Raw genomic sequence first — 14522 nt, forward strand, 5'->3', positions numbered from 1 at the left:
TGAGACTTGACAAAAAGCATGCTGATGCCCACCTGGATAAGGCAGGCTCACAGGAATAAATGTGAGAAACACAACTGTCAGGAACTTAAATGCTCAGTCATTAAACATCATTTAATGTTTTGGAACTTAGGTATCTGATGGACCAAATTAGCTCTTACTTTGTGACACAAACTATTTAAGCGTTATTTTAAGTAATTTGGGTGAGGGGAGATAATTGTCCAACTTGTTCCAATACTGACACTTTAAACACAATAGAGGGTTGGGTTAGCATTGTTTCTGCTATATTGTGACTATGAGCATGTGGAGGACTAAAGACCAGGAGCCTGTGATGTCAGCTAATGTCCAAACACACCAAACACCCTCCACCCTACAGCTCCTAGTCTAATTGCTGACAGCGGACTCCTGATTTGGAAAGGGAAGACACTGCAGGAGGACTAAGGATTTGATGGCAGGAGCTGAGCCTGGATGAGAACCAAAGCCCTTGCTTCTCAAGCTAGGGTTTCTCCTGGTAAACCAGTTTGGACCTCTCAGACACCATCTTCTAGTCCATGCCAGGCAGAGGGGCACGCTGCACAGACTGCTTGGCTACTGAGGACTGCAGCGACTCCAGCACCCAGCGTGGACGTCCTTCACACGAGCAAGGCTGGGAGCAGGAATGGACAGCCAGGGCAGCTGGCATGAAACTGCAGCCTGCAGAGAAGCCCTTAAACAGGGCAACGTGCAGACAAGTTTTGAGGACCTAAACTAGGAGCAGCATTGGTCACAGGCCCGTGCCATGTGGGCAGCCCAGCTCAGGACCAGTGGATCCACAGGGAGTTGCAGAGGCATGGAGCTTGCTCCTGGCTCTGTCATACCGCAAAGCCATCACACAATGGGGAGGTGGGAGAGAGAAAGGACGCTCACAGCAGGCTGACATTGCCGACCTCTTTCGCAGGCTGTGATCCCGGATGACAGGGAAGGTGGTCAAAGTCTTTATGAGGGAGAACTGACAGGCTGACAAGGCTGGAGGTTAGAAACCCTGCCAAAACTATTCATTTGCTAATTACAATCAAGCAAATAAGTCACAGAATTACTTCAGGAAACAAATCACAGACCATTTTAATGGTGGACACCTCCCAAATACCATCTTGGCCTGTGAGCAAGAACCTGTTGGAATTGACTTTTGTAACTAATGGCTCTAGAACTAATTAATTTAGCATGGACCGAATGTGCCTTACAACTCTGCAAGTCAAGATAGCACTCAGGGATTCTAAAGCAATGTCAAATACATCACAGGTGCAATTAGCACAGGCAAGTCACTTCTCTCCAGTTTTTTAAAAATTTTAAATACAAGTCCGTAAGGTAGAATCCAGCTTTGCCCCAAACTGTTGGAGTAGGGTGAGCCACCTCTTTTGCAAGCAGCACCTGTGAAACCTTCAATATTCTTTCCAACAATACGTAACAGGAAAGTTCACATGGGTGTATGGGAGAAGAGATTAATGATGCTTTTGGAAAGAGACAGTCATTACGTTACTGTTCTGCTTCCTCAAAAGGTATTAGAAAAATACTTGATCCAAGCCTCCAGCTCAAAAGGCCACTCATAAGGATGGCTACAGGCCAAACCACAGCCTAAGAAATCCTAGATCTACTTTAAAAAGAGGTGGAAAACAAGGCGGGGGAAAATAAAAGGAAACCAAACCCAGGCATAGAGATACTAGTAGCTACTGTCACAACACCCCTGCTGGCTGAAGTTTGAATACCTCATTTCTGGCTAGAACCTTGTCTGCTTCCTAGCTAGAGCTAAGATACCATGAAAACAAGCCACAGCCAGTGGGAAAGGTCAAAGGATAAAAATAAATGTAGTTTAAAAGCACTGCAGTACTGCAATTGCAGAAAAATTGGGCAGTAGTGAAGGTATTACACTGGAGTCTGTGAACTGGTGTGACTTTAAGTATACTCCTGATCTAAATAATGTCAGTATAAATGTATTTTTAAATACACATTTTTAAATCATTCAGATCCCCATGGGGTAAATATCCACAATTTCATTTGTGGTTTCAGCTTGACAAAAGTAAGTTTCCACTACCAGTTGCTCCTGCAACCACTGCAAAAACAGTGCAGGAGAAACATGCAGGGCTCCCCCTTGCTCAGCATCAGAAAACCAGTGAGGATCCAGTACCACGTTCAACCTGACAAAAGGGTTTTTAACCTCATGCTACCAAAGGAGTTTTACTGGAGGAAGCAGTAGTTGCAGAGGAGTTTAATTCACAGGAACTTTCAGCGTGTAGCTACTGACTGAATGAGACACCCCGCGAAATACAGTGGGGAGTAACAGGAGAGTGCTGACTACTTTGTATTGCTCACTCTGTAGCTCTTTTCATACAACAGCTTGTGCAAACATTCATTAGGATTGCAATCATCTGCTCCCATGGGTAGGCACGCTGATGCCAGGTGACCCCCAGCAGCCTGCACTTCGGTGGTGAAGGTATTCTCCCACCAAGAGGGATTCTTTTGTTTAGGCCTACTTCACACAGGAACAGAAACAAAGCCAGCCTTCCATGTTCTCCTGCTGGCACCACATAATGAAGCTGCATCTCCCACCACTGTAGACCTCACTACAGCTAACTGGGACTAAGTTTATTTCTTTTAATGGCAGAACAAATACTCTCAACCTTCATATTTAACTAAATAATCAACACATTTTGCCATCACAGGAATGGTTTTGACAGACCATTGCTGAAATCTACTGAACTATTTTCAACATTTCAGACAGCATAGCCTTGCACACACACACACACAAAATAAAAATAATTTATTTTGGATTCATCCAAAGAACTACATAATGCAAGAATCAGCAAGATTCCTACTCACCTCTCCAAAGTCTGAAGTGCTTTCTTGTTGAATTCATCCTGAGTGCTCTTCAGAGTAGCTGTAGGACAATATACAATGTGATTTAAGAGCTGAATTCAATGTTGCAGATTCAATTAGAAATGCGCAGAGTATTTCAAACCAGGAGCATAAAAACTGTAGAAACCTGGTGGTGTCTATGGTCATGGATGGAAAACATACCATTTTGTTTTTAAAGAACAGTACAAAAACAGTATTTTAACTCAAATTCTCAATTTTATTTTTAAATAAAATTCTTCCAACTCTGCTGTCTGAAACCCTGAAGCATTTTTGTTAACATATGCCACTGAAGGGGTCTGGGAGGAAAAGGGGACATATGCGAACGTCATACAATGAGTGTGCCAGGCCGGTGTATACACTGAAGGCCTTAACTAGCAGCATTTCCAACTTTGTAGGTACAGACCGTCACCACCACCATCCTCACGTAGGTGGGTGTTGCAGGTAGAACAGGGAACACCAGGAGCCAGATCTACAGCTCCATGACAAATTCCTTGGTAACACAACAAACTTTTAGGTTATTTCAGGTATGGCATTAGCCACTCACTAATGCCCTACTCGGTGCCTCTAATTGACTGACTAAGGATCCTACCCACTAGGCTCACTTCTCAGTGTGTGAATTAATTCCAGTTTCGATGAGAAGAATCATCAAGTTCTTGTTATGCCAGGGTATCATAAGATATCATTACCATCAAGAACAGAGGGAATAGAGGAAGAGCATAGAGAAACAGGACTCTTCATTGCAGAATATCTGGCAAGCTAGCAATAAAAGTTCAGAAGTATACTGGCTGACTTGCTCCAGTTCTTAGTTTCCAGATTTTACATTGCAGAAGCTTCTTGTTCTACCTGTCTTGAACTTGAGAGCTTCTGATCAACAACACAAAGAAGCAATGAGTAGTTAATCCACCAAACATCCACCTATGACTATATTTCACTTCATATATCAAGTTAGTCTAAGCTACAGAATAGAAACATTGCAAAGTAGCATATATTTAGCAAAAAAAAAAAAAAAAAAAAGATAAAATTCAAGTATTCTTGTAAGTTAAGAGGAAAGAAAGAGTTTAATTCTTCTAAAAGTTGTACAGATGTAATCACTTTAGATTCTGCAGCACACTAGTTAGTGAAACATTGCAAATAATGTACATGTATTTTGTGTAAGCAGTTATAGTCACCAGACCTTTTTTTTTTTTTTTTATTCCTAACTCTTTCCAATAGCTCTTCAAAACACCCTCTTCATTTGGGAAGAACAGCAGTCTTCATGATTTCCCAAATCATAAAGATCAAAAATTGCTTATGCTGTAAGATCTGCTCTACACAGTAAAAACCGAACAAAAAAATTGCAGTTTAAAGAATGAATTTGAAGACATGCATTTTCATGCAAAATGCTACATTTATAAAAAGTAGAAACACTTCACTCTCAATAGCCTTAAATTCAATATTCGGGTCTACTGCCAAATACTGAAAAGTAAAGAGCTGGAGAGCTTACATAAAAAAAAAAATAATAAAAGAATTAATATTGACATTCACATAAAAATGCTTGTGGAGACACTGGAAAGGATTTGATTATAGCTATAAACATTCACCCAGAAAAAATACCAGATTCTGTTTCTTATGGAAACTGCAAGATTCCCTATGTAAGTAACAGCAGTTCTGGAGATGCCAAGCAATGACGAAGACGTAAAGACATTTGCCTCAAAAATAAATGCAAAATGGAGAAGCTAGAAGAACTTCCAGGTTCAGTCTAGTAAGATTTTTTGACTGATGACTGATCAACTTGCAGTCAGAAAGTAAGAGCACAAAACATGTTGTGGAAATGAAGTGATTATTCTGCAACACCACTCAGCTTTGACTCTGCACTGCTAGGAAGCAACACACGAGTCCCACCTCCCACAGCACGAGCTGCATATTCAGTTGTAGCTACATTGGAAATCTGGTTGTTTGTATCTAGATTTCTGCCTGCTTTTGATAAACAAAGTTTGAGTTTTGCCATTTGTACAAAAAGGGTCTTTACACTTTGAAGAGAGAAATGAGGAAAAAAAAACCATGAAGAACGATTTGGGGTGGGATACAAGAGAATGCAAGCTGAGGAGACAACTGAGCAAGTTCACTGAACTATGACTTTATTTTAACTAGAAACATAAATTGAGCTCAAAATGTGACGCTCAGGCTCTGGTGCAGCATTCCACCACAGTCTTTGTGACTGATCCCAAGCACCAACAAACACCACGTACAAAGGCCACATACAGAACGATGGAAGAAGTTAAGAGGTATCTCATGGACAGTAACGGTTAAGTTACTCCCTCTCTTTTACAATGGAAAAAATCCACATTTCTGCACAAAATCTATGGCTGCAAGAGAGGCTGTGCCATTGTTTGGTACCTCAGCACTGCAAAATTTTTAAACCAAAGTGCAGAAAAAATGAGAGCAGAATTTGGAAGGTCAAATTTGAAGGACCCTGTACCCTTGTACATCTAACGCAGCAACTGCTGAGTGCATTTTTAGCACATTTAAGTTAGTTTTACATACATTTTATAATAGCTACGTGCTAAGAAGGTGAGCAAAACCTCCAAGTAAATTTGTACTGAAGGGCAGACAGGAGTCATAAGTTTAAACATTTCATAGCCTGGAAACATGTTTACTGCAATCTTTTAGGTTCTTTCCACTGCTCCTCCCCCAAGTATTGCTAGGTCTCCATCATAGATAATATTTATATGCTTGATGAATAAATACAGTGATGATATGACTCAGTGTTTAATATTTGTGCCTCAAATTTACAAAATCTGTGCAAGTTCCTCCTACTCCCATGCCCCCCTCATGCATCTTCTTTCCATCTCCCTACCATGAATTACTTTTTTCGTAGATAGTGAGAAGTCATCATCTCTGCAACCTGCTTAGATCACCAAGAAGCTCTCACTTCAGCCAGAGAAAAGCTTGCACTAAGGGGACAGAATTAGATGACTGTAACTAGACCTCTGAAGCTGTGCTCCTTTCTCTAGGGCTGATGGCACAAACAGATTTTCAGCATCTACTCAACTTTACCCACTATGAGCATGGCTGCTACAGTTCTACTAACAAAAAAGTGGTATGATAATTATCATTTAGATCAAAGTAATAGCAGAGCAAAGCATGGTCTGACCAAAGTAAGGGAGAGAACACCAAGGAGCCTAAGTTTCTATAACAGACATTCCTGTAACACACACACCTTTTCAAATGTTACCCTAGGAGCCCAGGATTCATTCTCAGAAGCACTGTGGATTTTAAAGGAGTTTTAGCCTTACCAAAAGTCAACAGGATTTTCAACAGTTTGGTACCCAAATAAAAATAAAATACAAGCTCTAAAGTCACATTTGAAAACGGACGAAGGTAAACTCTGTGTTAGTGAGAAGATGCAGCACTGTAGGTGTGAATGCATAGAGGGAAACAATGCTGAGGATCAGCATGAACACTGCAAACACGGGGACAGGGGTCTAGTCCCAGTCTTGTCCCTTGGGCTGAACCCCCATGAGCAGCTGCCACATAATGACGTTTATTTTTGTAGCACAGTTCTATGAGAAAAGGATCCAGTTTGTGTTCTCCAAAACTGGTCTGTCACGTGAATCACAATGTTAAGAAGTGGGGATGATCGAGATTTGAACTTCAAAAATACATTTCTGATCTGAGCTAAAACACCTACATACATACAGCCTTTTGCACACACCACTGGGTTTCCAAACCATTTCCCTAAGTTAAGACAACTAATTCTGCAAGTTAAATGGTTTTAGCACCCAGAATTATAATTAATGACTGTATGTGCTGATAGTTATCTCCGGACGCAAAAATGATGGGCTTATTCACTAATGGGCAATATCTAACTTTTTGTTTTAACATTGACTGGTAATGCCAGCATGCTGATTATTTATACAATCCACAAGGACTGCTAGGAAAAGTTTCCATTTCAGTCTCTGATTTGTGGCCTTATACCGAAATCCTAAATGAAAACAAAGATGCAGAACACTCTCCTTCTCAACTCAGTATAGAGAGTGAGGGTCTGTTAACCTACAAATATTTAAAAATGAGACATGAAGTGGTGGTGTTAGATAGAGCAGCACTTGTATTTTAGAGTGCATTCTCAACTTGTCTTTCCTCTAGCCTGTAGTAAATTCATCTCACATTTCCTTGCCTTCAACGAATTCTTCATGAGACCTAGGGGAAGCAAAGTTGACACTACAGCTTATGTCAAAACAAACTATAAGAAGCAAGAAAAAGGTTTGCTGTTGAAATTGCCTCATTGGGAACACATTTGGGACACAAAAAATTTAGATAGATGGACTTGCTGTATGAACAAGAGACTTCTGCTTTTAAGAGTGAGGCAAAAGTGGTGGTGACTTCCTCTGAGGACACATCTTTCAGCAACTTCATTGAGCCTTCTTTCAAGAAAGATGCAATTAGATACTGAGAACTTGGCAGCTACATACTGCTATGCAGCACATGTTTCAGGAAATCTTACTTCATCCAGGAGTAAATCTAATAGTTGCAAATTGACTATCAAATACTCCCACAAGTACTTTGTATTATCATCCAGTGGCGTTCGCTCTTCTCATTTCTGCAGAAAGCGCTCGATAAAGAGTAGTCACATAAGAAAGGCCTCAGTACAACTCCTTAGTGCCTTTGTCACAAAATATAATAAATATTTACTAAAATGACAAATTAAGGAGAAAAAGCCTAACCTTGGTTAGAAGGCATCTTGATAGACTGCTGTAAGCTTTATAAGGCAATTAGTTAAATGTTTCTGAAACAGCTGTCATTTAAAAGGCTGATTTGCTGAAAATCAGCTTAAGTAGAAAGTTATGGAAATCATACATAGACACAGATGTTTGCATGTCTGCACATGTCACTATGAACTGGTATAAACACAATGATAAATGACTGACACTATGAAGCAGGATTAATAGCAGGGTTGCTATCTTCCCTTCAACACGTTGTATTCTTGCTTCCACACTGAGATAAGCTTTTTATTAACAACACTAGTTAAAAATGTCTCATTAGTGCAAATTCGATGTTTTCTAGTAAAATGCTGTTCTATATTTGTGATCTTCGTAAGTAGGCCTTTGAAGGATGTGATCCATTTTATTAAAACATTTCACCTGAAGATGAAAATACACTCTTCAGGATTTCCTTGTGGACTGTGTGAGTGGCCCTGTTGACTTATGGGCTAGAGATATGAGGAAGAGAAGGCAGATATTCCATTGGTTCACAGCAAAATCAGATACTAATCTGGACAAAATTCCAAGGCAACTGTTATGAAGACTGTTTATTTAATATTAAAAAGGACCCTTACTATGTCTTCTGAACTAATCTCTTGAATGCTCAAGGAAGACATCTCTTTGAGAAGAAAAAAAAAGTTTCCAACTCATGTTTTGGTGCACCAAAGTATTTTTAGAGCACAACACATGCCTCTACAACTCCATTCTTTAGAAACTTTCTACTTTCCATAGAGGATAATAAATAGATTGTAATGGGGTTAGCACACAAACCCTTCTATCTCTGAAAATAGTCTCTGGGATCTTGTATAGCTTCAGGGACAGATTAAACAAAATCTAGGCAAAATGCCCTAAGGAATTAGGCTGTTAAGCAGAGCTCAATGTTTAACGATATTAAAAAAAAAAAAAAAAAAAAAAAACAAAAACTGGCTAGGAAGGACATATGTTTCTTGATATGAACTTATTAAGAGAATCTACTCAGAATCAGAGAAATAGAGAACTGAAAGGAGCAACACTGCATGTTGCCCTCCATGCTGGAAAGCAGTTCTCACACCACCTGATCAGATGTGCCTGAAAAAATACACTGACTTGCACTGCTGAAATATACAAGCTGCTTCCTCAAACACATGCCTAACAAAATTTTGGTGCAATCTGCAAGACCATAGTACTTCCATGATACCATACAGGCTGTCACTGTTGCTTTGTTTCAGCCTCATTTGCTGGAAGAAGTTTGTTACTCCAGAACACATCTGACAGAAAAGCCATTGCTGGCATGTGGTGTGGACTGCTGATTTGATTAGGAAACAAACTAGCTCAGCCATTATTCAAAGAAATCATGTTAGGAGGCTTTTACCTTTGGTAGAAGTCATAGAAGAAGCAAAGCTGTACCCAGCTGTGAGCATGAAGAAGGTCAAATCTAGATCTCTTCTAAACACCAGGATTTTCAACCCTTCAAACTACTAAGCACCGATTCTGCAGAAGCACACTGTCTAATCACACAAAACCCAAGTAGTCAACATGAAAAAATCGAATTCTTACATTCTATCTAGTCAACATCCATAAGTACCAATGAGAAAGATATTTTTATCTTGTTTACTTCTAAGCAGAGAAAGAAACTGCATCACAGAGAGGTTGAATATCTGCGGGGAATCAGTATCACGCCAGGAACTGAAGTCAGGCATTTCTGCCTCCAGTTCTTGGATTATATTTCTTTATGTGATTTCTGAGTGGGTGACAAAAATATGAAAATAGATCAAAAGTTCAACTTTTTGTTATGCAAATAAGTGAAAGAAATGTATCGCAAAAATCCAAATAAAGCACACCAAGAATCATTGACTACAGTCAGATTAGCATCTTCTAGATAATGATGATTTTCCTCCTTTACCTAAAAACTTGATTTTTGTTACTACACAAGAAAAGTTCTCTGAGCAAGAGAACAGTCCCAATTTGTCTTGCAATTTTCTATGACCAGCCATCACTAAAAGCACAGGTTCTAATAAGTTTCCCACAGACAGGATAACTCACCATCAGTAGCTTGAAGACTGTATGAAAGACCCAGTGCCAGGTAACCCTTTGCTAGGGACTCTCCAGCATCTTCACCCAGGTCTATCACCATTTTAGCAAATCTTTCTCCTTCTTCCAGCTGCAAAAGATGACAGGTTGACAATTATATGCATTTCTGCTATACCTGCTTCATAAGGCTATCCCCTTACACGTATATCAGTTAGAGATCTGACAGCCACTCATAACAAGGCCTTCAGAGACCACAGTAAGAGCTCATAGAAAGGAGAACATAGAAGGCCACATTATCAGACCTTGATACAAATTCCCAGTTTTCTGAAAAGTTCTAGTCTTGTTTTAAGCATCCACTGTAAACTATTTTCAGTCATTTTAACCTTAACGAAGGAGAGTATCTTACTTCTGTTTCCCTCCAGAGAAATCACACAATCAAATACCAATGGACTAACCCCTTACATACCATCCTGGCAGTACATTGAGAGGTCTAACAGATATTTTCCTTTAAATAAAGGCTATCTAGGTTTGCCGTACAATGCTTTTAAATCCTAGCAAAATTTTACTTCTTTTTAAAACTTTACAAAACACGCAAGTTCTTCACTGTAAGCTGAGTTCAGCTATCACTTGCAGTTCTGCCACCACAATGAGGCATCAAATTCAGGACCCAAATTTGATCTGAAAGGCTGTACTACCTTACCAGCTGGTGCTGCATGCACTAGCTACATTTGGTATCATTTTGCAAAGACACAGTTCCCTTAGAGATGCATTTTAGAATCACAGAATCCTAGTATGGTTTGGGTTGGAAGGGACCTTAAAGCCCATCTAATTCCGCTCCCTTGCCATGGGCAGGGACACCTCCCACCAGCCCAGGCTGCCCAAAGCCCCATCCAGCCTGGCCTTGAAAGCTTCCAGGGATGGGGCATCCATAGCTCCTCTGGGCAGCCTGTGCCAGGGCCTCACCGCCCTCATTTTATACTACAGATTCTAATGGGAAGAGAAGCATTTGTGAATGTTGTGGCATTTGTGTCTTGGCATCAACCTCCAAAACGGTGTCTTCTATTGCAGTACAGAGTGCTCCCCTCAACCTTCCTTTCCAACTGACGAGGCAGACCTAAGTCTAATAAAAATATAAAGATTCTTTAAAATCAGAGTGAATGAGAATTTTTAACCAAAAATAATTCAAGTCTTTTATGGCAGAGCAATGTTCCTCATTTCTAACCTTAAACTCTCGTTAACATCACTCACCCTTCATGCAGAAAAAGACTAAGAACTGTAGACTGTACGTATCTGAAAAGATCAAGGTTAGAGAGGTACGGGTAAAAGCTCTAAGTAAGGCTTGAAAGATACAGAGCCTACAAGAACATCTCGTGTGTGTACAAGGCAGTCTGCAGATCCTGTCAGCCATGATCAGCGTGACCTTTAATCAATAACCAGACTGCTACCAAAAAAATCCTACTTTTAGAAACTTCTGTGACAAGACAACCAACTTTCTGGGATGGAATTATTCTGTCTGGAGAAAATCTTTCTTTTTTTTTTTTTTGTTTGGAATCCAACTGTTTTAGGTACAAGTACTGCAGTTGTAACTGAAATGCAGTCTCTTAAGACTCAGCTTTGTCAGGCTACAGCACCTCACAGTTCTTTAACATCTAAAAGGCGTCACCTGTAAGGAAACCAAAAAAACGGAACAGCAGACCAGAAAATTTCCTTGTGCAGCACTGTGTTCATACATTATTTATGAACAAAATCTACTTGATATACTAGCCTGTCAAGGGGGCTCCTTGTTACACCCCTTGCAGGCATTCAGGTGATGACATTAACTAATAGCTACATAAACAGACAAGTTGGTATTTATTAGATGATATCAAACATAAGGAGGTCTTCACTGTTAATGTAAGTATGAAGAAAGGCTGAAAAGTCTGAGAGTGACGAAGCTCCACTGCTTGGGTCTTTTCCTCGCTTGTGCATCTCCCTGAGGCCACGGCACTTCAGATTAGATGTAGTCCAATAGTCTTCAAATTTCTGAAGCTTCAGACCAGCGAGCCCAATGACCAACATGTATTTTGTCAATCCTTCACTGAAATTTGGAAGCATTACAGTACTGCTGATTGCTTAGTCAACTATGAGTCTGGAAACTACTAACTGAAATAGGGGAACCCCCCTCACAGGCATACTTGGGGCGACCAAGAAAATTGCATAGATGGATTTAATGGCAAAACCCAAAGTCTTTTGGTAACATTGGAAATAGTTCTGCTACCTTCAGTGATGCTCAAATGAGACCCTTTAAACTCCCAATCACATCAGGAAGACTGAAGTTTGTTCCAAGAGACTTAATCCTCTAAGCTGCCCTACAGACTTCCCTGCCACATACTGATGCATGTTCTGGACCACTGCCTAGGACAATGGAAGAAGAAAATGTCCCGTGACTCAGCATGGAAGAAAAAAATAACGCACAAAAAACCTTCACATGAAACAATAACTGAATTCTTCAGCTCTCAGGAACTTTTATGTAAAGCATGAAATCTCTGCAGCCAGAAATTTAATTATGCACCTCTTTTGCCATCATAAACAGTAATATTCCCACTCTTTCTTCATTGTTTCTCCTCTTCTCCCCACATACACTTTCGTCCAAGAAGTCTCCATTAGACGAAGAAAAGAACTATACAAGGAATTCTAATGACTAGTGAACAAGGGTAGGAGTGGGCAGAGCGTATGAAAAAAGAGATTAAATGAAAGGTTTGGAGTTGAAATGCAGACATTTAAAATTGGAGAGATTTTGCTCCATTGTTTCTCTGAATGGTCACCTGATGGTGTTTCCAGTCCCTGACTGATGGCCTACGCTGCATAAATCAGCAGCACACCATTCAGCTTTCTTGCCTGCCAGTTACCCAGGGCCACCTGTGAGTGCCAGATTAATCTATTGTATGAATAATTAAAAACGCGACTTTCCAGAACGGCTGAAGGAGCACTCCTAGCACAACCATTCTGGTAAAACTAACGCTGACGGCGCTTTGACCAGCCACAAAGACTTTCATGAGTGCAAACCTGGGGCAGCCGAAGGCTGCTTTGAAAACGAGTGGCCTCGCAAAGCCCAGCACAGCTCAGCAGCTGGTTCTGTTTGAGAACATTTACTCTTCCTCCTTGCAGCACTCAGCCACGTCCCCTGCCAGCCCTGCTGTGACTGCCATCTGCCCCCTCTCCTCCAATTTGCCTACTCTTCAATCATTCTGGGCAGGCGTGAAAAGCAAAACCTTCGGCTCACATCAGCCAGCCACTGTGCTGACTGCCCCGTACCGGCCTGTGTTCGGGGAGAGAAATCCTCCCCTGCTCAGTGAGGGCCCAGGAGCCAGCCTGAGCTGTGATCTGCCAGCGCAGCTGTGCCCATGGGGGTCCTAAAGCATAGGAGGTGCCTCCACTTTGCTGTAGCAATAGGAAAGGGAAGGTTTAAGGCCCCCAAACAAGGCCTCGGTCCCCAGGAGGCCCACCAGGCAGGCTGTCACACGTTATGGAGCAGAAGCTACTGTCCCTTTCCCCTCTCACCACATGGTGCCAGGCATGCAAGTCTCACCCCATGGGGCTCCCAGAAGCTGCAAAGCCCAAGGGACGCAGAAGTGAGCTAAGCTGTGGAAGGTATACGAGGAAGAGATAGCCATGCCTACACTGGATGCACGGCCAGGAGCCCAGACTCAACACGGGGGAACCTAAATGGTTCGTTTGCTTCAAAGGAGGAAGCCAACTATGGAAAAAAAAGATTTCTTTGAGCTGGTAACAGCTGGAATTCAGTTTCTTTAGAATCATTACTTGTTATTCTCTCAGAAGCAAGCAAAAACAGTCTCCAAGGAGGTGCACCTCCAATCGGGCCCTTGCTGTTATATTCTTCCACATACTTCTCCCTGCAGCCTTTTGCTCAAGAAGCAATTCAGGGAGAGTTCTCTACCTTTTGAGATCTCCATGGAAGAGAGCCCAGGAAGCAGGGTTTGGGGAAAAACAACCTGAAAGCAACTTCTTGTAATCCGAACTGAAGCCGTATAAACCTGTCAGGAGGCACTTGGAAGCACTTGTTGGGCAACCCCTCCTCGACACCAGAAAGGAAAACGCCCATGGCACCTGGAGAGAAACAGGCTGCCAAACCATGAGCAGGCACTGGTAAGACCGTAATATTGTGGGACTGTAATATTGTGTGTTTTGTTTTTTTTTTTTCTTACCCCCTTCTCACCCCCTCCATCTTCTTTGATGAAAAAGGAGCATTTGTTAGCTGCACAACCCTGAGGGATGTTCTCCCTGAAACACAGAGTGGCTGTTCCCTACCCCTGGTATCTGAGCACAGGTTTGGGTGAGCGCTCGAGCCAAGCCCGGGGGCACACTGACAAGGGAGTGGGAAACAGCAGGTGCAGGCCCCTGGCCTGTCGCCACCACCCAGCTTGTTTTTAGAAGAGCTCCAGCCCTACCCCACTGGATCAACACCCTCCAGGACCTCACATGAGTGCTGCAGCTCCCACCAGCATGGATTTAGAACAAGTGAGGACAAGCAAGTTGATGTCGTACAGCAGCACGGAAATGGCACCTTACTGCACTGAAAGGGGGAGCACAAGGGAGGAGGCAGGAAACACGTCAATGACACTGGCCTAGGATGGCAGACAAGGTTGGTGAAACTGGGGAGTCTGGACACCAGCAAGGCTGAGAAATGCCCATGAACATAAGAGATCCAAACCCTATGGGAAGGGGATCTACACAAAGTTGCAAATAATATTAACTCGGTGGACTGGCTTCTTATTTTTGTTATAGTGGGCTGTAGGTATGGAGACTAATACAAAGAAGAGGGAAAAAAAAAATCAATAAATAATGGGAAAATGAGGAAAAAGAGGCACAATGCATATGAAGGGAGTG

At 41.6% G+C, this 14522-nt stretch overlaps 1 protein-coding gene across 1 annotated transcript in view; it reads right to left on the reverse strand.

Moving 5' to 3' along the window:
* Window positions 1-14522, reverse strand: part of TTC7A (tetratricopeptide repeat domain 7A) — a 158289-nt gene that overhangs the window by 87860 nt on the left and 55907 nt on the right. Inside the window, exons 11-12 of the mRNA XM_032185233.1 lie at window positions 9648-9765; window positions 2851-2908 (exon numbers count right to left, since the gene is read on the reverse strand). Coding sequence (XP_032041124.1) covers window positions 2851-2908; window positions 9648-9765 — 176 coding nt within the window. The remainder of the gene's footprint in view (window positions 1-2850; window positions 2909-9647; window positions 9766-14522) is intronic.

This window comes from Aythya fuligula, chromosome 3, assembly GCF_009819795.1.
Source record: "Aythya fuligula isolate bAytFul2 chromosome 3, bAytFul2.pri, whole genome shotgun sequence".
Taxonomy (NCBI): Eukaryota; Metazoa; Chordata; class Aves; order Anseriformes; family Anatidae; genus Aythya; species Aythya fuligula.